At 43.6% G+C, this 25,690-nt stretch overlaps 1 protein-coding gene across 3 annotated transcripts in view; it reads right to left on the bottom strand.

Annotated features, from left to right (window-relative positions):
• Nucleotides 1-211: 211 nt before the first annotated feature.
• DAAM2 (dishevelled associated activator of morphogenesis 2) overlaps nucleotides 212-25,690 on the bottom strand; it is a 220,701-nt gene continuing 195,222 nt past the window's right edge. For all 3 annotated transcript variants that reach the window (XM_033144585.1, XM_033144587.1, XM_033144586.1), the window contains 9 exons: nucleotides 25,549-25,633; nucleotides 23,610-23,716; nucleotides 22,746-22,834; nucleotides 22,007-22,175; nucleotides 21,623-21,730; nucleotides 19,619-19,679; nucleotides 13,354-13,485; nucleotides 4,654-4,824; nucleotides 212-1,559 (listed from right to left, as the gene is read on the bottom strand). In XM_033144585.1, coding sequence (XP_033000476.1) covers nucleotides 1,341-1,559; nucleotides 4,654-4,824; nucleotides 13,354-13,485; nucleotides 19,619-19,679; nucleotides 21,623-21,730; nucleotides 22,007-22,175; nucleotides 22,746-22,834; nucleotides 23,610-23,716; nucleotides 25,549-25,633 — 1,141 coding nt within the window. In that variant the 3' untranslated portion in view covers nucleotides 212-1,340. The remainder of the gene's footprint in view (nucleotides 1,560-4,653; nucleotides 4,825-13,353; nucleotides 13,486-19,618; nucleotides 19,680-21,622; nucleotides 21,731-22,006; nucleotides 22,176-22,745; nucleotides 22,835-23,609; nucleotides 23,717-25,548; nucleotides 25,634-25,690) is intronic.

Raw genomic sequence — 25,690 nt, 5'->3', positions numbered from 1 at the left:
AATGAAACAAGAATAATATGCTCCCTCTCGCTGTTCTGGCTGTGCATGTTAGATAGTTTCCACTGTGGAACAACTGATTATTTTCAGATTAATTACATGTGCTCTTTTCGAAGTCCACTGGGGTAAGCCACCTTTGAGTCTACCATCACTCCCTTCCAGATGGAAAAGTCCTCGAACACCCCAGCCTATCTACCGATGCAGTGTGTTGTTGTTGTTATTATTATTATTACTACTACTGTTAAAATTGTGCAGCCCTTTCTGGGAGTCCTGGGGCTTCCGAGAAGGCCAGCCTGTTAAAGTGTAAGCTCCAGTTCATCCCAGTAGAGTTATGGCTGCCGACACAAAAAGGATTCCCATTTCCAACCATCAGACAAACTCCATTTGTCTGGGTTTAAAAAAGAAAAAAAATACCCTACCTCTGCCAGTCCCAATAACCATCTTTATTGTGCTAACAAAATGATGTAGATTTACACCTGTGGACATTCTTATTTGCCACCCTTTCCCTACCACATTGCTCAGCAATGACAACTGAACTGGCTCGAAACCCATTGTGGTCGCTCTTCCGAGTGTGGTTCATCCTTCCCTCATTCTTTCTCATGGCTGGGCACATCCTTGAAGACTCAATATCCATGATTCCTGAAAAAAACCAAGGAGTGTCGCAAACAGTCTGCCTGTCTTCTTCGGCTGAGCGGTCCCATCTACTTCCGCTGACGCAGCATCACTTGCTTTGCTTTATATGATATAGGCCACTAAGTAACATTTCTCCAGATCGAAAAACATCATTCAGGCTTCGACCAATGGCCTATTGTAAATCCAGGGGAAGAGCAGAGCTGCAGCGCTGTAGAACCACTCCACAACAGATGCCTGAAGGATGGGCAGGAGGGTTCAGCAAACCAACCTGAAAATGTCTTGTTAATTTTCTCAGATAGATGAACAACTTTTTTTTTTAAGTGTACACTTTGGCACAGAGTAAACCATAGTCTCTCTCTCCCCATAACTAATCGGCACAGAAGGCCCAATGGTTTGTGTTCCGCCACGGGGACCTGGCTGAACTTGGGAGGGGAAATGTCAAGAAGCAAACTCGTCTACCAAACAGCATCGTCTTGGTGACAAACCCTTTGGGCTGTAGAGAGGCACTTTTATAACCATTCCAGATTATATGGCTATGGAAGAGAGCAAGATGGGAAGGCCCGTTCATCCTGGAAACAGTAAACAAAGCCACCAGATAGACAAGTCTCCCGGGGAAGGATATTGGCCAGCCTCCGCCATCTTGTTTGACTCTTTGTTGTGGCAATAAGTCTTGGTTTTGTCCTTTCCTTTCCTTTGTGCTTCCTCCTCCTTTAATAATTGAGCTTTGTCACTGCCCGTTCCCGGCTCGTCTCCAAGTTTTGGTTCCCTGAACGCTTGCGGTTGCGCTTGAGCTTTGATAAGTCCTTGTCAAAGACCTCGCCAGACCTCAGAGCAGACACAAGATCATCAAACTCTCCCCCTCCCTCCTCAGAGACGCTGCCAGCCTTTGCTTTCTTCTGCCGCCGCTCCTTCTCTCTCTGTTCTTTTAGCTGTTGAGGGAGAAACAGACATAAATACATGAATTTAAACTTGGCAGGGGATGTATTTAAAAAAATGTGCTGCTGAAGTCACTAAACAGAGATATTTACACCTTGTATAAAGCTCTATAGATTTTGTTGTTTCTTGAACCACAAACCTGAACCATATAAATATTTTTGGGGGGGAGCTAGACATTCCCATTAGATTGGACTTGCTTTTAATGATACAGTACTGTTTTTAGTTAGGAAATCTATATGCCGCCCCTTATCAAATCAGAAGGTAGTTTATATCATAACAAGCAACGTACATGCATACGTAATATAATATTCATTATGGATTTTATGGCCATCCTACTGGTTTTTTTTATTTTGTATCTGTTTTTCCATGTTCTTATGCTGCAGTTTTCTATATCAATTTCAACTAAGTGCTTTTAAATTTTTAAAAAACTTCAGAAGTATAAGGTTTGTGGTGGGAGGTGAGTAAGCAAGCACATGATAGAGGTGTATGTGATTATGCTAGTAAGAGAAAGTGGAGATAGAGAGTTTCCCCTCCCTCTCTCACAACCCTAGAAACCATGTTCATCTAATGAAGCTGGATGTGGGAAGGTGAAGGACGGACACGAGGAAGTATTTCTTCACATAGAAACACAGGATGACAATAGCACTCACTCCTACTAGACGTACTGATAGACATCAATTTAGCTTTAAAGGGGGGGGAATAGTTTTAGAGGAATTCTGGGAAGATAAAGCTATCAGTGCCTACTAGTAATGAAGGCTATATATTGGTTTAGGGATTCTACTGCCATGAACCACGTTTACGATTTTGCATAACCGATTTTTAAAATGTAATCTCTATTATTTTGCTTGGTTGGTCACTCTGGCAGCTTTTACAAAACTGAAGACGCAGAAATTCTTCAGCAAATAATTTTTTTATAAAAAAAGTGGCAGCCCAGGAAATCTTCCCTGTGAGTTCGGAAAGCAAGGGGGCATTCCTTTAAGGCCAAATCTAAAACGAAAGTGAGCATGGAATTGGAGAAAAACCCCTTGAAAGAGAATGTTCTGGCTGGAAGCCACAATCCACTTATGAGTCAATTTTATAAAAGCCAGTGTGACAACTCGTGAATAAAGGAGCAGTGATTGTGTAAGTTGCTTTGGGGGGTCATGTGCATAGCTGTCAACTTTTCCCTTTTCTTGCGAGGAATCCTATTCGGAATAAGGGAATTTCCCTTTAAAAAAAGGAAAAAGTTGACAGCTATGGTCATGTGACTCTGAAAACATAAACAGTGAAGCAGGACCTTTTGCCTCAAATCCAGGCCATCCCTGTGTGATTAAATGTTTGGGAGGAAGAGGCAGAGAGAGAAATGCATTCCTCCTCCCACCCACACAGGAAGTGGGTGTCAAACTGTGACCCTGACTATATCTGAACTCAGTAGATAACACCCCACTGATTTCACTGGAGTCAGGAATATATCCCAAGTTGTGACACAGAAACCCCAGGGCTTCTTTTTTGCCCTGGCCACACACAGTCCTTCTGTCCCCCTCCTAAATTCCAGTACAGAGGACCTGCCAGTGCCTCTCATTCCTGAAAATCAGGGGTCTGCCCTCTCCTCCCATTCCAGTTGTGTGTTGGACAGTCTGCCTTTCAACACTTCTAAAACTGTTCCTTATTGTTGTTTCACACTTACGGGCTCATGACATTTTAAACCACGCACAACTGCATACTAATCCACTGGGAAAGAGTTTCTTCAAAATAGACCCACATCACCCCACCCCACCCCAAAGCTCATTTTAAGCTGGAGAAAACAAGGGTGTTTTCACAGCGGACTCGGAAAAGCAGCCCTCATTCTTCGCAAGGCTGGAGTGACCATCACTGCTAGGGTTAAAGTGCTGGCAACATGAAACGAGGCAGAAGAATGCTGAGGAACTGTTCTCAGGCTTGGGAAAGCCGTAAGGTTAGGAGAGGGAGGTCAGTTCACATGAACCCCCTGGGGATCCAAGCATTAGTGCTCTAGCAGCAGAATCAGCAAAGGGAATGAATTGGTGCATTACACAGCTGAAGGAATCAGCTCTACCAAACCAAAAGGCAGCTCGCAATAGCTCTTGGAAGACAGCAAGTAAGAAACCAATTGCACGGCAGGTGTCTTCTTGCATAAGGTAACAGACAACAGTCTGCCCCAGCTCTATGCATGGAGATCTGTAATTGGACTTCCCATATTTTTACATTTTGACCAGCAGAAATGGGAGGGGAGTGGTTGAATGCTAGAACCACAGGGCTGGTGTTGTGCCAGATTCTATTTCTGGTGTCAAGGGCTGAAGCACCGGACTTGGGAGAGGTCAAAGGGGATGTCATGCCATTAAATGCAAATAATGGAATGTAGTACCTTTCATCATCATCAATAATAATAATAATAATAATAATAATAATAATGCTATTATTAATCTATTATTAAAATCTAATTCAATGGAAATCATGAATTGTTCTGTTTGCGTCATCTCCATGATTCCTATGGCAAAAAGTGGAACCTTCCCTTGGTATTTATCACTGTTTCTCATTGGAAACAGCCAGTACAGTGGTACCTCTAGTTACGAACTTAATTCGTTCCGGAGGTCCATTCTTAACCTGAAACTGTTCTTAACTAGAGACGTGATTTCGCTAATGGGGCCTCTTGCTGCCGCCGTGCTGCCGGCACACAATTTCTGTTCTCATCCTGGGGCAAAGTTCTCAACTCGGGGTAACTCTTCCAGGTTAGCGGAGTTTGTAACCTGAAGCGTTTGTAACTCGAGGTACCACTGTATTTTCATTCTTGTGTGTACGTGTACGGCACAGTGTGCATTGTCTCTTATTAGCATGTAGACGTTGCAGTACTGAAAGGTGGGCGAGAGGGACAGATTCTTACCACACAGAGCACATGGGACAAAGAGCATGAAAACAAGAGGCCAACAGGCAAGGCAGGCAGGATATGAGCTCAGATGGGACAATGGTGCAGGACAGCTGGCCGCACTGTGTGTGGGAGTGCAGAGGGAAGACATGTCCCTTTGCACACGCTGTCCTTAGACTTCCCAAGATGCTGGGAGAAACGACTTCCCAAAAGAAAGCCCTCCTCACCATGGCTTCCATGCGTGCCCTCCGCTCCTCCTCCTCTTTCTTCTTCCTCATATTCTCCAGATCTTGTTTGGCTTCTGTGAAGGACTGCAGGAAGGTGTCAAAGATGCCAAAAAACTCATCTGGCTGCATCCTACCCTCATGCTCTCCAAAGTGCTTCAGCGCCTTGGCATACTGCCAGAGAAAGGAAGAAAGATTTTTTAAAAACCAAAAAAACTACTGACACACTGCAATTAGAACGGGAAAGAAAAGGCACAAGTGTGTTATGAAGTGAAATGCATCCCCCCCTTTTCATTGCTAGTGAAAATTCCCATCAATGCCCAGCATACCAAGGGAATGGGTTTGTCATTTCAATGGTCCTTTTGCCTCACCAGTCTGGAGAGCTGGGCTAGCAAAATCTAGGGCAGGCCACACAATAAGCTTGAAGCAGTTAAGGCTGCAGTTCTTGTAATTCATGAGGCCATCTTGAGACACAATAAAGTGGCTGCCGGTATCTGCCAGGCACCATTGCTTATTTGGTGTAATGAGCGAGCGAGCCAGAACTGGTGGCAACATTTCTCCTAGAAAAAGCAAATGGGTGCCAGAAGGAGTTTGGCTCCTGATTACCTGCAAAGCCAGAATTAAGAGGCTCTTACAGGAACAACACAGGGATGCGGGTGGCGGTGTGGTCTAAACCATAGAGCCTAGGGCTTGCCGATCAGAAGGGCAGTTCAAATACCTGTGACTGGGGTGAGGTTCCGTTGCTCGGGTCCCAGCTCCTGCCCACCTAGCAGTTTGAAAGCACAACAAAGTGCAAGTACATAAAATAGGTACCGCTCTGGCAGGAAGGTAAACGGTGTTTCCGTAGCGCTGCTCTGGTTTGCCAATAAAGTGAGATGAGCGCCCACAACCCCAGAGTCATCTGCGACTGGACCTAACAGTCAGGGGGTCCCTTTACCTTTACCTTAAAGGAACAACACATCATTTTGATACAGGGATTTTGTTGGGCAATTACTTTAACAAACCTCACACCCAATATAAAGGTTGTTTCCTAGGAGAAATGAAACCGTGGCTAGACCATGTGGTTGATGAGTGGGGAATAGAGGGTAGTAAAATAAGAATGGACAGTGTGAAGGACATTGCTCTCATTCTTTTATAAGGAGAATGCAGAGGCTAAAAGAATCATTTGGTAGCTGCCAACTAATAATGCATCTGTCACAAGGCAGCCATGATTTAGATTTGGTGAAATCACAGCCAATCACTGAAGTTTTTTTCTCACCAGTCCTTTCCCCCTACATTTGTTTTTGTTAGGTCTGCTAAATATTCCATTTTTATATACTCCATGAACACTGGCATTCTGGTTCTCCTCCACACCCCATGGATGTAGACATCCATGAGATACACAGTAGTTTTGTCCTCACAGCAGCTGAAGAAATGAGCAAGATTAAACATCAATGACACATTACTTTTCTCCACCTCAATAAGGCTCTCTGTTGAACACAAAATGTACGACCTCCCTTTCCAGTACATCCTCCTGACAACAGGCCCTTAACCTGCAACCCTGTTGTGCATTACAAACTGAACTGGCTTGTGTACTCCCCAGCTTGCCACAATTTCTTTCCAGAAACTGCCTGACTTACAAGAAATGACACAATAATCTCATCTGAGATCACAAATGGTGATCTCCGTATGCGTCAAAATCTTTACCAACGCAGACAACTTTGCTTAGTTTCTTGTGGTCCTCCTGTCATTCGCTCATCCCCAAAACACTGAGGAACATTATGCTGTGGTGCTACTGAAGCTGGAGCAATGCCGTGGCTTACACTCGCCTTTTATTAAGTGAGCAATGCAGAGTTTTCACATGGCAGAAACCATGATCAAGGATAACACAGGGGGCATATCTGCCATCAAGACTGGGCATGATCGCTCCTGCAAATGGTTAACTGCTCAAAATGCAAAAGGGAACACAGCAAGGCTCTCCTCTCTGAGTACCCTGAGAAGAACTGTCTGCCACAGCTCCCTTTCCAACTCAAAACTGGCTGAGCCATTAATTTTCAAAGCAAATAAACCCAAACTCTGTACTTGCTTGCTTTCTTCTGTCCTCCGCAGATCCTCCTTCTTCTATTAGGCCAAACTAGATATGGTGACAAATGCAAGGCTGTCATTCAGAAGAACAGCCGTATATTTGCCTCCCCTACTCTCCCAATATCTGATTCCATTTCAATATGTTAGGGAATATTTATCCCCCCCCCACTTTTAGGTACTGACTCCCATATTTATTTTCATTTGCTAAATTTATATGCAGCACCTCACAACACAAAACAATTTCAAAGCAGTTTCCAATAAAAACAATACCACAAGCAAAATCAATCTAAGTAACAACCAAACTATCTGCGACCCAACATAGATGTTTTGACTGACCAACAACTTTGTGTGTTCAAGCGCCTCTCTGCTAGGGGCATATTCTGCTCATTGCGAGCAGACTGCAGTCTGTTTCACAGCCAGATTGCTGGTCTACAGCACCATTCCGAGACTAGGGCTTTGATTGCTCAGTCTTGTTCTGCTTTCCTGCACACGTCAGTCAATTCTATTAATATATCATCCACTAATGCCTATAAGATTTTAAGTGACAGGCTAAAAATAGACTACTTTACCCATACTGAACGACCAAAGTAGGTGAGGAAAGGTATTTGGTGGTTAGGATTTCTAATATTTCCTTAGGGAAGCCTGAGGGTCGTGACTATTATAAATCTGGCCATTCAAACATCATTTAATGAAACCTCAACCTAGGCATCATTTACTTCCACAGTAACTCGCATATTCAGCAGTTTGATTTTGGGAAGAGGACTAAGAAATGAGTGGTTGCTTTAGATAACACAGAAATTAGACCTGAACACCTTAAAAGCATTTTGAAATTTGACCTGTGTCTGACTCTAAGGCTGTACAGTATAGGCAACCCTGGTTGATAAGACTTACTGGTTTGTACTGGCACTTCCTTGGCTCAAAGACCTGCTGAATACTGGTCCCCCTTCCTTGTTCATTGGATCCCATTGATCCCAGGCTGCCTGTGAAATGCTTCCAGACGTGTTTCAACACTTGGCAACAAATTCTCTCTGTACTCGCAGCTTTTTGTCCCTATGCTGTAAAGCTCCTTGCTGATACTATGCATACCCACCTGCCAAGTTCCTTGACTCCAGAACCCACCATGAATCAGCGAAAGCCTGATTCTGCCATTACACCCTCAGTCTATGACTAAGAGGCATAGAAACATGGAACTGCTTTTTTTGCTTTGTAATACACAAAGTAAATGTATTTTTGTTGTCGCTTCCTGTTTACGGTGCGCCAGGAAAGCAGTAGCTCCCACACCCACGGGAGAGAGACGGAGGAAATAATCAGATAATGATGGGGAATCTCATTATCTGCATTCCTCTTCAGTTGGAAGAGGGGACCCAGGGGTCCTTCACCTGCAAGTTGGGGGGAAGATCATTGGGAACAAGGACGAGGCAGTACATTTCTACATCACGATGGGCGAGGTGTTATGCTCCTTCCCATTAGCCCTCGGTGCTCATTAAGCTAGATCCATATACAGAAAGGTGTTTAATCCCAATGACTGTCACGGTTCTTCAGCTTAATGGCCAAGCTTTTAAAGCAAGACCCATTTCAGTGTTGATAAAAATCACATTCATGAGTGTGTTTCTTGCTAAAAGGAACAGTATCGTGGAATTTCTGAGTATTCTGGCCTCTGTCCGTACTGGCCAGTTGCAGAAGTTTCCATGGTGGAGACAGCACTCCTGATTCAACAAACACAGAGAGACCATTGAGAATGGAGCAATTTCAGGCCCTGGGAAGCACATCTGGGGAGATATAATATTATTTATTTGAAGAAGAAGAAAAGCAGGGGGTGGGGAAAGAAAGTAAGAAAGTAAAGTGAGCATGAGAAATAGCTCGGTTTTGTTAAGGACAGAATATTCCCTTCCTGGCTCCAAAGGCAGTTCAGGCTTGATGAGGAGTGAAAGCTGTGAGCTCCTCCAGTAGAAGCTGAAAAGGAACTTGGTTCAAGAATAGTAGCTGCGCACATGATCGTACGGAGTGACAGATTGATGGGGCATGTTATAGCAATTAGAATTAAGCATCTCTCGTTGAGAACATTATGTTGGCAAATGTGCATGCAGCCACTTCCAGACATGATTGGCTTTGCTGTGGGGAGACACTTCAATTAGCTTAGCAGAACCAGGAACCTGATTCTCCTTCCCCAGTATGATTAAATCCGGTTTGGGATGAAAATAAACCCTGGATTCTTAATCCTCGGAACACCAGAAACAAATTGCACCACGTGATGGAAAGGGTACACGATTGGAAGATACTGACTTTGCTAGCACAAATAGACAGAAAGCTCTCATTCGCTGAGCTGGATTAAGCATTATGTGAGGTAACATGCAGCTCAGGTTCTCAGCCATGGTAAAGCTTATGCCATGGGGCATAATATGGGCATTCCCCACTGTGTTGAGGGACTATTGTTTTGCAGGATCTGTTTCTCTTCACTAGGCTATCCTATGATTCTCCAAAGCTCACAACTCAGAGGTAGTCTTTGGAAGTCAAGCTACACATTATACTGCATAACTACTTAGTTTATTTTAATTGGTTTAATTACTGGCGCACACATGGGATTAGTACGTTTCCTACTGCAAACGTAGCACGCAGTAAGAAAAGTCTTACTTCTCTTCTCCCCAGCTCCGATCTAAGCAGAAATCACCAATACAGACTTTCCCCCTTGTTGTCCTAGACTTGGGCCCATGAAGTGTGACCTCACCTTGCTCTTTGGCCCTCCCTGAGACTATACCACAAGTCGGTGCTACTGGTGTTGCTAAAAACAGGATACCTAAAGCCCAAAGCTGGATGGTTTCTGTTCTGATTGGGGCTAGGGAAAGAAAGAGGTAATCCTCCCCTCACCATGCCCCACATTTAACATTATTTCATTCATTATTATTCATTTAATCTGCATGCCACCCTTCATCCATAGATCTCAGGGCGGTCCACCGCAAACAAACAAACAAACAAATATTCCTCAGAATTCCTCGCAACATGTCTCAGAAAACAGGGACATTCTACTGGTGTAAAAATAGAGTGCCCCTGGTTTCTGAGGATTGTTTAAGGGTATATAATGGGAGGAAAGGCACCCCCATATACAGTGGTGCCCCGCTAGACGAATGCCTCGCTAGACGAAAAACTCGCAAGACGAACGCATTTGTCTAGCGGAAGGCTGCCCTGCAAGACGAATTTGTCTATGGGGCTGCCTCGCAAGACGGAATTTTTTTTTTCGTCTAGCGAAACCCGCGGTTTGCATTGCCGCTTTGCTAGACGAAAAAACCGCTAGACGAAAATATTCGCAGAACGAATTATTTTCGTCTAGCGGGGCACCACTGTACCTGTGCTCCTGCAATAGAATTAATAAAAAACAAAAGAAATGTCTACACACTATGAGGTAAGCACAAACTGTAGTCTGGCCCTTTCTCACAAGACAAAAAAAGAACAGCGGCTGTGTCCTCAAGTACGGGAAAGTATTAAATGGCAGGACCCCATGAGGCATGAGGAGCCGAACATCCACACTGTACTGATGAAGATTTCAGCTGTGATTAAAAGAGAGTCTGTTTTACCAGTGATGTGCTAGGAAGAGAAAGGCCTTAGGCCATTGGTTGCGAAAGGGCCCCCAGGCTCTTAGAATCTGAACATATAAACATAGAAAGCTGTGATATACCAAGTCAAACAATTAGTCCGTCTAGCTCAGTATTGTCTACACTGGCAGTGGCTCTCAATGGTTTTGGTCAGCAGCAGTCTCTCTCTGCCCTGCCTGGAGATGCCAGGAATTGAACCTGGGATCTTCTGCATGCAAAACAGATGCTCCACCACTGAGCTCCTGCCCTGGCTGAGGAGATTTCTGTATGAGGGATAAGATGCCCTTTCCCCAGTAAGTAACCCTAGAAACTGAGCTTGGTTAACATTCCCACTTAACACCAGGCCTTTTCAGGGAAATGTAAATTTTGGCTAACTTTCCTTCATTCTTCCCTTTTGCTTGCTCATTATATATATTTATTCCCTCAGGCCACTGGATCCAGACAGAAATAGAAGCAAGAAAACAACCCAAGAACCAAGGTCCTGTTAATGAAGAGAAACCAAACAAAAAGTGAAGGGTCTGGGAAGCAAAGGGCTATATGCGAACAGTATCCAAACCAATCCTATATTAACCTGGGGCTCAAAGACAGACAGCTGACAGCTTGAAATAACAGGCTTGTTGTTTTAAGATAAAGGACATTAATTTTGAGGAAAGCCAGATAAAACACTCTGTGTATTTCATTCTTTATAACATTTCCATTTCCCATTTTTAAAAATTAACCCCCCCCCCTTTTGCATTTGTTTTTTACGCTGCAAGGCAACTCATCTTAGCCATGAAAAACAGACACACAGAGGAGAGAGAGAGACAGTTATAACTTTAAAAGGTCAGAGCTGGGCTGTGGCACATTTTGAAACAACATAACGTAGAGAGTGAGGCCCTGTCATGTGTCATGATACAAGATAGCAGGGCTGGATTAAACAGCTGGCTAAACACGCTGCACTTGGAGGGTCAAGCTGGGGCCCAGGCAGCAGCGCCATTACCTGAGAGCACCACTGGGTGGCGCTGCCCTGCAGATCAGAACAGCTTGGCTTTCCCCTCATGGCAGAATCTGTCAATTTCAGTCTCTCTCTCTTTCTCTCTCTCTCTCTCTCTCTCTCTCTCTCTCTCTTTCTTTCTCATGTTTTCAATCTTAAATTTCCTTCTCCACATTTCTGCATCAGTTTGTGATTTTCTTTTTAAAGAAGTCCTCATGAAAATCCAACATTTTAATGCACCCCCCACAAGCAATTTTCCCAAATACTGTATGTGCATATTTGCATGTTATTTTCACAAATATTTTTATGCATACTTTGCCTAAACATATCCATTTTTGTACACATTACTTGGCTGGCTAACTCCGCCACAAAATTCGGAGCGGTTTGAATTTCAAAAGATAACTGCCGTTTGGTCCACATATTGTTTCAGGAAGTTCAAGTCCGGTAAGTTCACATTACAATGCGAACTGAACCGAATCCTGCCCTCCCCACCTCTACAATGGCACTAGCAGCCATGTTCCTAATAGTGCACAGTGACTATTTGAAACAGACTCGCTAGCAAACTAAAAGTGAGGTGAATAGCAGTTGTACATCGGATGGCACAGGAAAATATTTTCCACAACCCCAACAAATGCAATGGATGAGCACAAGGTTGAAGGGCTCATAAAGCATCTGGGTTAGAGCAGGGCTGAGCAGAAGGTAGCCTGGGATCTGCTGGTGGGTCTCTGGGTGATCTGAAGTAGATCAGCAAGGATTTCTTGCTCTCAATTGTTTTAAGAAAGGCAACAACGAAAGGACCCCCCCCCCCGCAGGAGGGGGCTTTTGTATGGAAGAAGTGTGTAAGCTCAATGCATATCTTATTTAAAACAAACTCCTGGGCCCAGAATTCTTTTATTCATTTGCACCAAACTCCAGTAGGTAGATATCAGGGTTCTAGTACAAAACACAGGCTGAGTTAGAGAACAGTGGCTCCCCAAAATATGAATTCCTACATGATGTAGCCTACAAAATAAGGGGCATTTCACACGTCTCAGAGACAATAACTGCCCAAAGCATCCAGGTTTGTGATGCGACGCGATCAACTTATAATAGAAAGCACCAACTTCAGCTGCAATGTGAAGTGGTTGAAAGTCAGGAAAGCTCGCCACTCAGGCAAGGTTCCACCACAACACCCAAAGGGCCTGTGTTTTCTCAAGCTCCTTACATAAAAGAGAAAAAAAAATGGGCCAAGGTGTAACAGACTTACTTGGTGCTATTAGCTGCCTTTATCACACTAGCAAAGCAGGACACGTTTGCCATTGTTACACCTTGTTTACATTATGACTTGTTCTCCTTTAAACATTCTTGTGCCTTTATAACGTTTTCTTATGTTTCTTCCCCACCCTAGATACTGAAGGCTTAGTGCCAACTTCTAGTCAGGAGCAAATAAATTGAAGGTCTACTCTCCTGCTGCTTTACAATTTGCCTCTTGGGACATGATGTACATGCTTTCCTCCGAACGCAAATGTTATCAGGTGGAAAAAGAAGTGTCTGTTTTGCTTAGGTGATACGTTGGGAAGCTAATACCAGCCCCAGTTTCCAATATATGCACCCTTGCTAGCTATCACAGTTTTCGTTCTTCAGTGCTTTCCTGTCTTTCCAGAAGTCTCCTACAAATGGTACATTTGGCTCTACTGAACCCATCTTGGTTAACAGGGTCACTTCATACTAGATGTTTGGAAGGGAAATTCGATCTGGAGATGAAATATTAGCCTATCGTATCCAATTGTTACTGGAACATGTATTTAGATTGGGATGTTGCAGGTAAGTTGCATTATCACACCAGTTCTGTATAATAACCTTTGTCTAATCAAACGTGCCATTCAAACAATAATTACGGACCTTTAAAGAGCCACCCATTCTCCCATGGAAAAGAAGCAGACTTCATTTCTGCAGACAAGGTTCCTTTCTCAGTGAAGAACAGATATATGTGCTCTGTGCAACAGCCCATTAAAAATGAAAACAAAGTTACATGCCTCGTATGTGTTTTGGGGTGGAGGACCTTATCAAAGAACAAACATTTAAAAAGCATTTTCCTACCTTATCCTTTGCATCGTTCAGAAGGTCTTCCAGCTCTGAAAAGCTAAAACTGGCCACAGTGATGAAGTCGCCCATGACAGGGACAAATCTATCGCCAGCTTCCCGCATACGTCTCTTCTGGTAGTCCAGCTCCTAAGAAAAGAGGAAGATCAGAGCAACTGACTGGCAAAATTATTAAAACAGGTGCAGCCACACTGCTAAGACCCAGCAATTGTTTGTCTGCTGGGCAGCTTTGGAAGCAGCAAGGCTTGGGACATACAAAACAAGGCACTTCCTAAACATTCCTGGTGGCAGAGCACATAGCAATTCAAATCAAATTTCTACCATTGATTCCCATGTTCACAGGCCAAGACCCTGTGGTGGCTTACCTGTCCTCCTGGCTCTGGCCCTTAATCTTCAGGAACGGTTTGTTTTGTTTTGTTTTTAAAATCAAGTTTCTAGTCCCTTTACTTACAGAGATATACAGGCAAACATGCAAGAAATATTCTGCTCGAGTGCTCAGCACCTAGCATATCCAGGGTCCATTAGGGCTGTGGGTTTCAGCCCCATGTTGGGCAAAAATTTCCTGCACTGCAGGCTGTTGTGTTAGATGATCCTCATGGTCCCTTCCAACTCTATGATTCATTGCCATTGGAGAGTCTGGGAGGCCTGGCTGTCTCATAGCTGTTCCCTGAATGTGTGCACGTGCGAGTGCAGTGCACTCCCATAATCCCTAGCCATTGGCCGTAATGCCTGGGGCTGATGGGAGTTGGAGTCCAACAACAACTGGAGGGTACCATCTTGGCTACCAGTGGTACACAGTGAAATCAGAGTGGTGATGTTTGGGGGGGGCAAGAGATGGAAGGCCTGTGAACAGACTGAAGCAAAGAGGAAACAAAAACACTGCAGACAAAGTAAAGCCTAACATAAGACAATATAAGAGAGCATAATTTAACCATGATCAAGGAAAATATAATTTCCCCTTCCATTAAACAAGATCTTAAAAAAAAACCAACCACAACAACACATTCCTGAATCACTTGGCAAGAGCTAAGGGTAACACACACATGGTATTTCCCAGCACATCAAAACAACGAAGGACATTCAGAGTCTAAAGTACCCAACTTTCAGTTTTATTTCACATTGCAACAAAAGTGAAAGACCTTACACCAATGTGACATGTTTCTTTCTTTTAACAAGCTTGTCAGTGCTTTGAATGACCTCAGGAGGTCAGTCAAGGACAGTATCAAGTGCTCATTACTCTTACTTTCAAAAAGCAACTCCATTCATCACAAGGCTTGATAATGGGCACAGCATAGGTTCTAACCTCTGGGTGTTCTGTTGCCATTGTGCAACCATTATAGCGCGCTGGATTTCCTCCAAACCAAACGAAACTAATCGTTAATCAGAGAGTGGTTTATCTTCCACTTTTCTTTCTTTTCTTTTTTTTTTAGATTGCAGTTCTCAGCATGTGCAGTTTGGTGCTGCCTTGAACTTCCATATTCAGGTTATCTGCCAAATGGACTTATTTGCCTGGAACAGCAGTGAGCGCCTTGAGAACTGGATCTCACAACTGAGCGAGCACAGACTGACTTTTGAACACCTTAAGCTGCTTGAGATTGTGAAACAGGGTGAGACCCGGGCTCAAATGTCCTTTTGTCATGCAGCTCAATAAGAAGCCTTGGGCCCATCACACACTCTTAGTCTAATCGGCCTCACAAGGTTGTTGTGAAGATAAGAGGAGCAAATAGAAGTTTCTTGGGTTCCCATTAGGACAACTGCATACTTAAATACACAAGTTGTGATAAAATACATGTTCAAGGATGTGTTTTAACATGTATTCAAATTTTCATATTTTTTTAAAAAATCACAAATTAATACAGAAATGGGATGGAATGGACGTATGAGTTAACATCTGCAAAACTGACCAGGGCCAGAAATGACGTGATCTGCCAATCCCTAGAGGTTGGAGAGGGGTGATCTCCATTTATGTCACCTTCAGTTCCTTGGAATCTGGTGGGATGCAGACAGAAGAAACAAAAGACAACTATACATGGAAATATTATGGGGTTGTTCACATTTAGAGCTGGGAGCCCCAAAAACCTTTAATTGTGCTTTGTCAGGGTTAGCTAGCTACCCATGCCACCCTCTCTCTTTCTCCAATCTCTTCCTATCAACATTTAGACTGCAAGATCCTCAGGGCAGGGGATATTTTCCTTCTGTAAGAAAGATATTGCCTACAGTAATGGCTTACTAATACCCCTAGTTTTAACTGATTGTTTGGGACATTAGATACTCTCTTTAAGATGGCAGAGGGTTGGGGGGGGGGCTCTGGTTCTCCAGGTGTTGCTGAACAACAACTCTCACCAGGAGTTGCAAAATTCAGAAGTGAAAGTTAGGACACTGTACTAAAAAATGCACACTATCAGTTAGTGCAGGGTTGTTGTTGTTTTTTAAAGTACTCGCCGTAAAAGCTACAAACACAGTTGGCAACAAGGCAGATGGATGCCCTGGCAGGGCTCACAGAGAATGGAGAGTGTTTATGAATTAGCATTTTGATATACTTTGCATTGCCTGCTTCACTCTGTGAAGTTTTTCAGAGCTGGACTCAAGTCTCATTTTTTAAAATGGTGCTGCCAGCCCTGGGAAGTGAAGGATTACAAAGTGCCTCTGTCGAGCAGCTGACTGTGAACCTATTTTTAGCCCTGTGTTTGTAACAAGGGGCTTTGAAGAGCCCTCTCAACTGTCAGAGCCAGGACTGTGGCGAGAACACGCTGGAACGCAGTCAAGAGTTGCACCTTCCCTCCCCCCACACTCCATCAAGTCCCCTCCCAACAAGGACCTTCTATTGTTGCTATAGTGCTGCGTTTTTACTTGCCAAAAGTGGGTGGGGGGGGGGGAGCAGTGAAATGAATGAGCAAGACGGGGAGGTGCTGGCTGCCAAGGCTAAACAGAGGTGGGAAGGAGGGGGACGGGTGTATGAATGGGAAAAAGATGTTGCCCAAGGAGGGGAAGGAGAAGGTACTGCAAGGACACTGGGCAAACAACTCACAAGCCTGAAACCAAACCGAATCGATGGTTTATCACTCAACAGCTGCAACTATCCTGTAATTTCTTGGATGCCTGAAACAGCCAACACAGAGGAGCTCTGGGCACAAAGAGCTTTCTTAGCATGCAAGGGGAAATGTGCCTGCTGGAGAGGGGTGGGGCGAGCTTGTCAAGGAACAAAGTCAGAACTTGAGAGCGACCTCCTCAATATTTATCATGCAAACTGGCTCTGCCACAACCGCTGTGAATCCACATGAAACTTGATATTTGAAAATGCACACTGAACAGTATTTCATTCCGTGGAAGCAAGCGCTGAGCAGCGTCTCCAATGGCCTGGGCTTGCACACCACACTCAGCCAACTGTTGGCTTAATGCATTTAAGCGACGGAACCAATTTGTTTTTTCTTGCCAGAAGCAGGACCCAAGCCAATGGGTTCAAACTACAAGAAAAAGGATGAAGACGGTGGAACAAACTGTATCAAGAAGGTGGTGGACTCCTTCGTTAGAGGACTTTAAGCAGAGGCTGGCTGGCCACTTCTCAGGGATGCTGAAATAGTAGGTTTCCTGCATCCGCAGGAGGTTGGACCAGGTGACTGACAAGATGTCTTCTAACTCTATCATTCTAGTCCTCGCATCGCATGCTCCAGAAGTTACTACAAGATCATGTTATGTTATGACTGTAACTAAAAAGTCCAGCTCCAATAGCATTTTCTTTAAAAACCCATTAATGTTGCGTTTTGATTCAACTGACAGTGATCTTGAATCTGCAAACTGAGAGGAGTCAAGCTGAGAGAAGTAATTTACAGTGTAAATGGGGAGGGGGTGGTATTCAGGCGATACTTGGTTCCACCACTCTACTCCCCATGGTCGGGAGAATGAGAGGGCACCTTAACTCATACTATTGATGTCACCAGCTATTCATGCAGGAGCAATAATGTTCTCCAGTCCAGGGAGAATGAATGTAAAATTCTGTGTTCGGTCCATACCCAGTGCTGTACTCACACAACTAAGACCACTAAGGGTCACTTCACACACTCCAGGGTTAGCGGGTATATATCATAGACCCATGCTGAGTACGTTACTAAAACTATACCTGTAACATTTGAAGTAGATCCATACATTAAACTTTGGCATAAATATAACAGTCTTTCCTCTCCAAAGTACCCTACATAGATGAATCTTCAGTTGGCGAGATTGTTCAAAGCAGCCCCAGTGTTCACAAATAATTCAATATGTAACAAGATAAAACGAACTGGATGATAAACTTTACAATGTAATAATTTAGCCTTGTTTGGTTCTTGCTGCTTGACGTATTTTTGCTGCAACAGTGACGGTGATAAAGAGCCATCCCAAATCACAGGTGGGAGGCAGAAGTATCATGACTTTATGAAGGCCACACAGAAAAGCCAGCGAACAGCCAAGAGAAGAAAGTAGGTGTTCTTGGCTCTAGGTCCTACATTCAGTTCACCAGACCGCAATCCTCTAGAGAAGGACCAGTATGACCGAGTCTTTCTGTTTTGCAAAAGCCCATTGGCTCCATTCCTTGTTTGTCCAGCGTGATTCTATTCACAGGGCTTGCAGCAACAGAACTCTACAGTGATTACCCCCCAAGTATATAACATCGAGTAGAAAATGAAACCACTGCACCACTCCCTAGAAAGTAGGCAGGCAATTCTCTCTGTGGTTGTTTTGAACAACCAACTACAGTACAAGGTACCTTCCCTGCTCAATTATGCATGCATGATGCACTGAACTAGAAATGTGCTAGGGAAGTGAGGGCAGGAACCGCAGCTCACAGGTAAAGCAAGTGTTTTGCATACAGAATAGGATGGGAAAGATCTCTGCCCAAGACCCTGGACATGACAAGAGTAGTAGACAATACTGAGTTTGATGGACAGAACAGGCTGATGTAAGGCAGCTACGTGCCAGGCTGCATTAGCCTGTGGAGCACAAGAAGAGGGTGGGCCAAAGGGAAAAGAAACAGACAGCCATGTTTGGTGTGAGAGACAATGTTCCACCTGTCCTCTGCTACTTGAAGGATCTTGGGCACCATTGGTGGCTGCTCTCAGACTCTGGAACTCCCTCCCTGGAGAAACTAGACTAGCTCCCTCCTTGTCCTTCTGCTGGCAGGTGAAGAGCTTCTTCTTCCAATAGGTTTTTAAGAACCGACAGCTTTTAATGAAAGGGCTGGTGCCATGCTATTTTTATTGTTAACTGTTTTCATGTTTTACACAGATTTTATATATGTACTGTATATAGCTTTATATTAATGTTTAATTTTTTTAAAAAAAATAAATGATTGCTTTTTCTACATTTTTACCTTGAGTACCATTAGGGAAAAGGCAGAGTAAAAATAAACAAAACAAAACAAAACAAAAATAAAGTCAACTCTCAGCAGATTGGCCTACAGGGATTCTCAGCAAGGGACATCTCATTCACAGAGCTACAAGTGCCACAGAAAGTTACTACAGGTTCCTAACTATAAGATGGCCATGGCAAAAGATCTAGCAATGGACTTCCCTTTAGCATTTTAGTGTGGATGTCTGTTAATATACACATTTTTGCAAAGCAGTTTCCCCTAATAAAGAGTATTTTTATATTATTTTCACAAGCATGCATTTAAATGCATGTTTATTATATGCATTTTTATTCAATTACTTGGCTGCAGAACTGCATCGCAAAATTCTGAGAAGTTTGAATTTTGAAGGATGGCTGAGCTTCAGTTCACGTGCTGAAAAAGTGAATCAGGCAGGTTTGCCAAGTACAAATTGGATCAGTGTTTTCCCCCATCCTTGGTTGTATTATAGCACCATACAGCTGTGTGGCCACCAGTCCCATACCTGCTTGCTTCCCTGCCTTTCTCCCGCCTTGGCAGATGCTTGGGCCGCTGCTAAATGCTTTGATACATAGTCTACACCCCACCCGTTCAGACCTGTCCACGGAGGCCACGCCAAACACCTGCTCAGAGACCAAACCTCTCTGAAAGAAGCAAAAGCAAGTGTTCCAACATTTTTAGGGCATGTCATTTGTCAAACTCCCATTTTCCCCAGCTCTCAGTAGCAGATCAAACAAGTTTCTTAAGGGGTACATCTGGTAATATCATCAGCCCAGCCCTAACGGGAGACGGCTTTAGGGAAACAGGCGGTGCTTGACAAAAGAAGAAAAGCTCGTTCTTCTCTCACCAAAAACACAGTGCCCGAGATCCCGAGTGAGTATTTGGAAACCACGAAATACTTACAGCTTCAACAGCTTTCAATCCAGTCTTTATGTTGTTCACTTCCTTCTCCAGCTCCACCAGGCTGCAAGGAGACACAGAGAGACATACAGCAGTTGAAAACAAAAAGGGCAGTGTTACATGGGAATACAGGAACTGGTGAGGCAGTAAAGATCGCTGGTCCATCCAGTCTGGTATCCTGCCTCCGGCCCCAGCCCTACACCAGATGCTTTAGAGGTGGCAGGAAGAGGTCCATTCTGTGTTGCATGAGCTTTTAATAGGAGGGTTCAGACCCCACACAAGATCCCACACTATTCAGAAGAGAATAAGCCTTTCAGCCTCTGGATAACTGAAATGGGGGAGGCAGGCTGAAGCGCCCAACATTTTGACATGACATGGCCAGCTTTAAATAAAGCAGAGAGCTCCTGCTTCTCTTCTTCCAATAGAGTCCTTTGGGGGACTAATGGACTGGTTATTTGTTTGCTATTGACTAGTTTTTCATTCTGCTTGTGTCAGGCGTCAGAGGATTCAACCCCCCCCCCCCCCACCGTAGGTTGCCAGGAATGGATAAAACAAGGAAAGTTCTTACCAGTGCTATTCACAGAGATAGGCTTAGAAATGCAGCCTCTTTTTGTAATGGTGTTGCTCTGAGTGAAACCCCACCCCCTCCGTCTCTCCAACTTCCTCATGAGTCATCGCTATGGGTGCTGGAAAGAGCCTTTCACCTTTGAGATCTCTGCTCTCCTACTTTCAGTGCCCACCGGGTTCTGGAACGGGGGGTCTGGAATGCTTTCTAAAGAAACTGAGTCATTCAGTTGTCTCTCCCCTGGTGCTTCTTCTTCTTCCTCCTCCTCCTCCTCTCCCACTATTTCCCAGCTCTCCCCCTTATCTGCCTCTGAGCTGTAACCTCCCTCAAACCCCTGTTGTAATTCTGAACTGTCTCCTCCTTCTCTGAAAGGGTCAGGCTGGGGAAGCAGTCTCCACCATTCCTCCTCTGCCCAGTCCCTGACATCTTGACTTATTTTCTTACCTCCTCTTTTGGTATGTATCTTTCTGCTCTTAAGTCACCTTGGGCACCTAGTGCAGAAAGGCAGGATAGGAATTCCATTGATAAACTATTACCTGCTTAACTCACAGGCAGGAACCCAGCACTAGAATAATCATCTGAAGAGGATCAGCTTCTTCCACCCCACTGACATTATTATGGCCTCCTCCCAAAAACTGACAGCAGAATACAATGCACATCCACTCTGAAGTATGCCAGCATGGTGTAGTGATTAAGAGTGTTATACTAGGACCTGGGAGACCACAAAGCTCCCAGGGTGACCTTGGGCCAGTCATGGCCTCTCAACCTAAACTAAATCACAGGGTTGTTGTAAGGAGAAAATGGGTAGAGAGGGAGAAGCATGTTCATCACCTTGAAGTCTTTGGAGGAAAGGTGAGATTAAAATGTAATAAAAAAGTGAAAATGAAATGAAACTGAGTTTAATGGGACTTATTCCCAGGCAAGAATTGTACATTGTGGCATGAGTAAAATAACCCCTTTTGATTACCGGTAGTTGAATAAAACGTTACCATAAAGATCCATGGAAAACTGCTAATGTTGAGGGATAACTGTTGGCTTTTCATGCAGTAGTACATTGGGCTATAAAAAGTGGCAATTATTAGAAACGTAGAACTGTAGAATTGGATGGGGCCCTAAGGGTCATGCAGCCTAAATTCCTTCAATGCAGGAATCTCAACACATGGTCTCCCATCCAATTTGAAACCATACTGGACCCTGCTTAGCTTTGCAAATGTGCTAGAAGATTTATTGCCACAGCATCATGTGAATCTACAATATCTGAACACTAATGCCATACAGGTCATATTCCATTTTTTTCACTGCAGGTTAACAGCCTATTTTACAACACATTATTATATGTCGCCTCTAGTCAGGTTGCCAATTTATATATAATGAGCAAATGTCAACACAATTATGTAGTACCCACCCTTCGTTTTTAATGCCAGCCCCATCCCCAAACTTACTTGACTTTTGCTGCTTCTGGAAGATGCTGTAGTTCAGACTGCATGTCTAGAATATCTAGGTAGTTCTTTTCGAAGATCATAATCAGGTAGTGTAACAGCGTAATGTTCCTAAGAAAAACAGATATGAATGAGACAAAAAGCAGGACATTGGGAATAACTGACATGCCATGCAAGACGTCTCGCTCACCAGTTCAGGGTTAGATAAGCACCAGCATTTATGTTTCTCTAATAAAAGCCATGTAAACAAAAAGCAAACATACCTCTAAAACAAACAAACAAAAAAATATTTCACTTGGACCCACCCATCCAACAAAGAATGTTTAATGAAGAACAACATAAAAATATTTATAAGGAATAAACAAGCAAGTAAGCAAATAAACCTACTTATCTATGCTAGATTTGGTGTCTGCTATTTTATTGAGGCTGGAGACCTTAAAGCCATAGGCGTTTCCTCTTTGGCCCTTGTTCATGTAGTTGCCAAAGGCTAAAACGACTTCCAGGAGCTGCTTCAGCCGCTTACTACGTGTGAGCTCCTTGGAGGCCAGGAGAAGAGCTGAAAGAGAGAGATAAGAAATTCCCTTAAGTTAAGAGAGTGGTGCCATTTCAATCAGCAAATGTGAGGAAACCATCCTTCTTCTAAATCCCAAGTCCCAAGGCAAACAGCCCCTGCCCCAGTCATTTCCCCTCGAGAATCAAAAATGTGCAAGAATGTCACTAAAGAGCTTTTTCATTACAGCGAAGAGCATATACAGCAACTTCTGGTTTCCGTTCAATGTGAAAACCAGAAGCTGCAGCAAGCGGAATTTTTTTGGTATTTACTGTCAAGTGAGGCACACAGTGGGTCTCACATAGGATGGTGGTCTAGCTAACGAAAGAGATAGAGAGGATATAAATATAAACTACACTGTCAGAACTGTGATTGGACCAACCACACTGTGGTTGCCTTGCACTGATCACAACGCTACCCAGTGGATGACAGCCAATGCTATTCCTATTCAGAGTAGACCCATTGAAGTTAATGAACGCCACTAACTTAGGTTCATTCATCTCAACGGGTTTACTCTGAGTACGACTCAGTTGCCTACAGCCCAGCATCTTTGGTATCTGAAAACTTTCACTTTACCTTCTACTTTGGGTTTCGCTTCTGCAAGCCTCTCTGGGAACTTCTTCTTAAAGAATAATGCTTGAAGCCGCTGCTGGTAGTGGTCAATCCTAAAGTAGCGAAAGATGTGGGTTATATTTCAAGGGAGACCCAGAAAACAACGCCACTATGAACGTAGTCCGTATTTATACAAAATCTAAAATAACTAGGGTATGGATGAGGAACCTGTGGCCCAACAGATGTTGTTGGATGCCAACCCCCATCAGCCCCAGCCAGCGGGGCCAAGGGTCACAAAGGATGGTGGAGGGCCACAAGTTCCCCTCCCCTGAACAAGAGGGTGCTTTAAAGCCTCAGCGAGTGAAATAAATAAGCTGTCTGGCAGAGTATAAGAAACATCATCTGCCATTTAGCTTTGGGCACTAAGATCCTGTATAGTACAGCAGAGTGCTAAGGGCCATCATTAACAGTCATCATTTCACTTGAAATGGTGGAAAGGAAGGAAGGAAGGAAGGAAGGAAGGAAGGAAGGAAGGAAGGAAGGAGAAACAATTAAAATGCATAGAAATATATTTATTCAGTCCAACAGGCTTCCAATATTTCCTTTCATCAAGGGCACTCATAGGCAAAACCAACATGAGTCTTCGGCATCAGACTCTGTTGCAAATTGCAACAAATTTTATGCAGCGCTGGGCCAGCAATATCTTGATAAAGGGATTTCTATTAGTGGCTTGTGATCAGTTTTAGCTGACAAGTACAACAGCTTGAAAAAGCAAACAGGAGACTCTGAATAACATCCCTGCTCTTATTCCCTCCTCCTGCCATGCCTACAGATACACCACACAGAGAGACAGAGACGTTTATATGTAGTATATATATATATATACACCTGCTCATTTCATAAAGAAAACGGTCTGCCCGAGCCATGCGGTCAATTTCATGCTTGTGTTCCTCCAGCAGATCAATATCACTCTTCTCTGGGACAAACTTCAGTAGCTGGAACCACAGGTGGGGAAGGAAGAAAAAAGACAGCATGAGGGAACTAACCAGGGCAAGGGGCAGACAGCAGGAGAGTGGACTAATAGGGTTGCCTACTGTAAGAAAATGCTGCTTGGAATTCCCCATGTAACTGTAATTTCCAAGCAAGGCAGCTGTGGTCATACAAGTGACCTTTCTGAAACATCTGGTTGGATTCTCTGACTTGGATTCTCACCTCTGCGACCCTCATTAGATATTTTCAAATTCCATATAGGATTTCTCCTATCTAACAGTTATAGGCAGTGTATGTCCAATAAAGATCTCCCTTAACGGCCAGAGGCATCCCTGAGTGTAAATGAAGTACAATCTGGCCCTAAAAGTGTTGAGACCACTCATCCTCCAGTAGACACAAAGCTTTGACTGTCCCCCCAAAAAAACTTTAAAAAATGGTTTTGCCCTGGGGAGACAATGAACAATATCAGTGTGGCTGGACAGATGCTCAATAGAGGCTCCTATTCATGTGTTGAACTTAAAAGCTCATACGTTGACAGATTTTTTACATATCTAGTGGGAGTAATGTTTTGGCCTGGCCAAGCGTGTGTATGTTTCTGGGTGTGCTTCTGCGCATGCGCGCGCGCGCGCGCGCACACACACACACACACAAAGCTCCCTAGTTACTAAAACAAACAGCCTGCAAGAAACACCAGACAATGGTTCTGCTTTTTATCATTCCCTCCTTTATACTAAGGAGCAGTTTAAATGCCAGCAACCCATAGATGTGATAATGGTAGTGCAGGAAGCTATAATAGCCAAAGAACATTGAAAACTGGAATGCAATGTTCTTTGTGGATACTCTCAACACCAAGCTAATGTACAAACCAAGAGCTTTTGGAATATTTATTCATTTAAGCAGATTTATATCCCACTCTTTGATCATATTTACAATGCCCAGGTTGGCTCAACAGAAAGTCAAAGGACCTTCCAATTGTAGATACTAATCTCATTTTAGCATGTAAAACAACTCATGGTGCCTATCTACTCAGAAGTAAGACTTACGGCCTTCAATGGGACTTACTCCCCAGTTAAGTGTATATAGGATTGCAGACCTGGTGGTTTAAGGGACTAAAACTACCATAGCAAAAATAATGGCACAGATGAGATCCATACCAAAGCATCACCTGCAACTGAAATAAAGTATAGTGGCTTCTCAAAGGGCAATTAGTAAGTTTGCAGCTGAGGTTAAATATCAAGTGAAGCCACCACACTCTCATACATTACCCTACACTAGCTCAGCAAACCATTTTTAAAAGATACACTGATTACCTCATTCACACCCAATTCAAAATATTTTTTTCGCTACCCTTTCTTCCTTCTGTTTTCCTTTCTTTCTTAAGTCTTAGGACCAGCACTGCCCTCCCTCACAATAGTAAATTAATACTGGTTCATCTGAAATTATTATTAGTTTAGTAGACCAACAGCTATGAAGAAACTCTGAAGAAAATTGCCATATTAGCATGATGTGAGTGTTAGGTTGGAGAGCTGATGTTGTTTTACATTTCAAAGCCAAATTCAGTTATCCCAAGAAGCAAAGGCTGCCTTCAAGTTGTAGTACGGCCCATTGTGGGGCAACCTGTGGTCTTCCAGAGGCTGTTGGGATTCCAACTCTTATGAGGCACAATGAAGTATGGACAATGGTCAGGGATAATGGGTGTTGCAGCACAACAACATCTGGAAGTCACAGGTTGCTGACCCTTGCTCTAGATAATGAGTAGCATGACATGAGTGAAAAGAGGATGAGAAATATTCCCATTAAAATCAACATGTTTAGTAGCCCTTACAAGGCATATTACCTGTTCCAGCATATCTTTAGCAAGATCTTCTTCTTCATCCATTTTCAAGATTGCTTGTCGGATTTCCTCATTGGATAGCTTCAACCTTTAACAACATAAATATTGCCCCATTATTTTGCTTGCACGGCTAATTTTGATGAAT

The sequence above is a fragment of the Lacerta agilis genome, chromosome 3 (genome assembly GCF_009819535.1).
Source record: "Lacerta agilis isolate rLacAgi1 chromosome 3, rLacAgi1.pri, whole genome shotgun sequence".
Taxonomy (NCBI): Eukaryota; Metazoa; Chordata; class Lepidosauria; order Squamata; family Lacertidae; genus Lacerta; species Lacerta agilis.
The sequence above is the reverse complement of the archived record's forward strand: the minus strand, read 5'-3'. Positions and strand labels throughout refer to the sequence as shown.